The sequence below is a fragment of the Austrofundulus limnaeus genome, unplaced genomic scaffold, assembly GCF_001266775.1.
Source record: "Austrofundulus limnaeus strain Quisiro unplaced genomic scaffold, Austrofundulus_limnaeus-1.0 Scaffold458, whole genome shotgun sequence".
Lineage (NCBI taxonomy): Eukaryota > Metazoa > Chordata > Actinopteri > Cyprinodontiformes > Rivulidae > Austrofundulus > Austrofundulus limnaeus.
In genome coordinates this window covers 214,422-216,817 of record NW_013952860.1, presented here as the reverse complement: position 1 = coordinate 216,817, position 2,396 = coordinate 214,422, and the positions used below count along the sequence as shown (strand labels likewise).

At 42.5% G+C, this 2,396-nt stretch overlaps 1 protein-coding gene across 1 annotated transcript in view; it reads left to right on the top strand.

The window, feature by feature from the left end:
- The window catches only part of ryr1b (ryanodine receptor 1b (skeletal)), a gene marked incomplete in the record, with an annotated part of 103,334 nt that overhangs the window by 34,471 nt on the left and 66,467 nt on the right, over nt 1-2,396 (top strand). Inside the window, 3 exon segments of the mRNA XM_014025145.1 lie at nt 52-138; nt 240-466; nt 1,793-2,237. Of these exon segments, the coding sequence (XP_013880599.1) occupies nt 52-138; nt 240-466; nt 1,793-2,237 (759 nt within the window).

Below are 2,396 nucleotides of genomic sequence, written 5' to 3'. Positions count from 1 at the left end.
GCCACATGTCCACATTAAAATGCAAGTTTATTGTGTGTTATTTTGTTTCAGGTGGAACCCAACACCAAACTGTTCCCTGCGGTCTTCATTCAGCCCACCAACCAGAACATGGCTCAGCTGGAGCTGGGGAAACTCAAGGTCAGAAAATATGAAATACATTTTGTTCAAAACATTTTGGGACTCTAAAATGATTTCTTTTCTCAATGAAAACTTTCCTTCTGCTGTCCCGTTCTGAGCAGAACATCATGCCAATCTCAGCGGCCATGTTCCGCAGCGAGAGAAAGAATCCCGTCCCCCAGTGCCCCCCCAGGTTGGATGTCCAGATGCTGACCCCGGTCATTTGGAGCCGCATGCCCAATAACTTCCTGAAACCGGAGGTGGGCAAAATGAGCGAGAGGCTGGGCTGGATGGTGGAGTGTGTGGAACCTCTCATCATGATGGCTCTGCACATCCCTGAGGAGAACAGGTCAGATCCCGAGTCCGGTTCTGYACTTTACATGGTATTAGGGCTGTAAAAAATATCGATAYATTGAAATATCGCAATATTTCATTTCCAGATATTGTATTGATTCTCTAAAGCCCTGTATCAATTTTTAATGAAGGTTTAAAATGTACATTTTCATGCCAAAGGTTCAGTTTTATATTATACTAGATCTCCCTCTAGCGTAGCAGTGCAGCACATAAAACTTATTCCTACATCACTTCCTGTGATAGCAACTAAACGATGTTATAGAACATGAAGAGAAATAACAGAAAATGTCCGATCCTTTTATACAATTATAAATCTAAAAGCTGCCATAAATATATATGAAACTATTTAATGGCACATTTAGTCTAATAATTGAAAACATGGATGAAATAAAAAAAAATATGAAACAAATAAATCTCATATGTAAAACATATTGTTTTTTTTTTCTTATATATATAATTTTTGGACAAAAAATGGCAATATATCGCCTTGCTTACAGTATCGCAACACCTTTGTCATGATATGTATCGTATGTACGAATTCTTGCCAATACACAGCCCTACATGTTACCACAGTCCACAGGTTGAGTTCCTTACATGGGCCTAAAATACAATCAAAACCAACAGTCAGTTGTTTCAAAGCTATTACTGTGATTAAAGGTTAAAAGTATCACAACGCTAGCCAAAGGCTAAAAGTATCACAAGGCTAGCTAAAAGTTAAAAATATCACAAGGCCAGCTAAACGTGTCACAAGGCTAGTTAAAAGTATCACAAGGCTAGCTAAAGGCTAAAAGTATCACAAGTCTAGCTAAACGTGTCACAAGGCTACAAAAGTATCACAAGGCTAGCTAAAGGCTAAAAGTATCACAGTGCTAGCTAAATGCTAAAAGTATCACAAGGCTAGATAAAGGTTAAAGTATCGCAAGGCTAGCTAAAAGTTAAAAGTATCACATGCTAGCTAAAGGCTAAAAGTATCACATGCTAGCTAAAGGCTAAAAGTATCACATGCTAGCTAAAAGTGTCACATGCTAGCTAAAGGCTAAAAGTATCACAGGGCTAGCCACATGCTAAAAGTATCACATGGCTATCTAAAAGCTATAGTCCCTCTTTACAGTCACCAGTGCTGTAGGTGTTTATACTTGATGCTATGTTGTTGTAATATTGTTCAAAAGGACATGTGGCAGGACACTTTCTAACTTGTAAAAATGTTGTAAATAGTAGAGCAAAGCTTGACAGACAAAGGATTTGGACAGTGCACGGCGCCTGCAGCCTTTGTGAAGTTAAAATAATTCAGAGGTGCATGACCTCGTCTTTCCTCCTCCAGGTGCATTGATGTCCTGGAGCTGTCGGAGCGTCTCGACCTCATGAAGTTCCACTACCACACGCTCATGCTGTACTGCGCCGTGTGCGCGCTCGGCAACAACAGGGTCGCCCACGCTCTGTGCAGCCACGTGGACGAATCGCAGCTCTTCTACGCCACCGAGAACACCTACCTCCCCGGGCCCCTCCGCAGCGGCTACTACGACCTGCTCATCAGCATCCACCTGGAGTCAGCCAAACGGGCGCGCCTGGGCACCAACAGGGAGTTCATCGTGCCCATGACGGAGGAGACGCTCAGCATCAAGCTGTACCCCGACACCAAGAAGGCCCACTCTCTGCCCGGCGTCGGCCTCACCACCTGCCTACGCCCAAAGCTTCATTTCTCCTCTGTCAACTTTGTCGGAACAGACCCTGATATTTACACGCTTAGTCCAATTTTACCTCTGCAGGTAAAATAAACGATGCTCAAATATCCAACCTAATGTGGTTGTTGTTGCTCGTTGTGTAAACGCTTCACAACCACTCACACTATTGAGATCATTTTTCAGCATCTAACTCGTTCCACAATTTTTGTGCTATTTCAACTATTCATATATCAAAACGTTCAA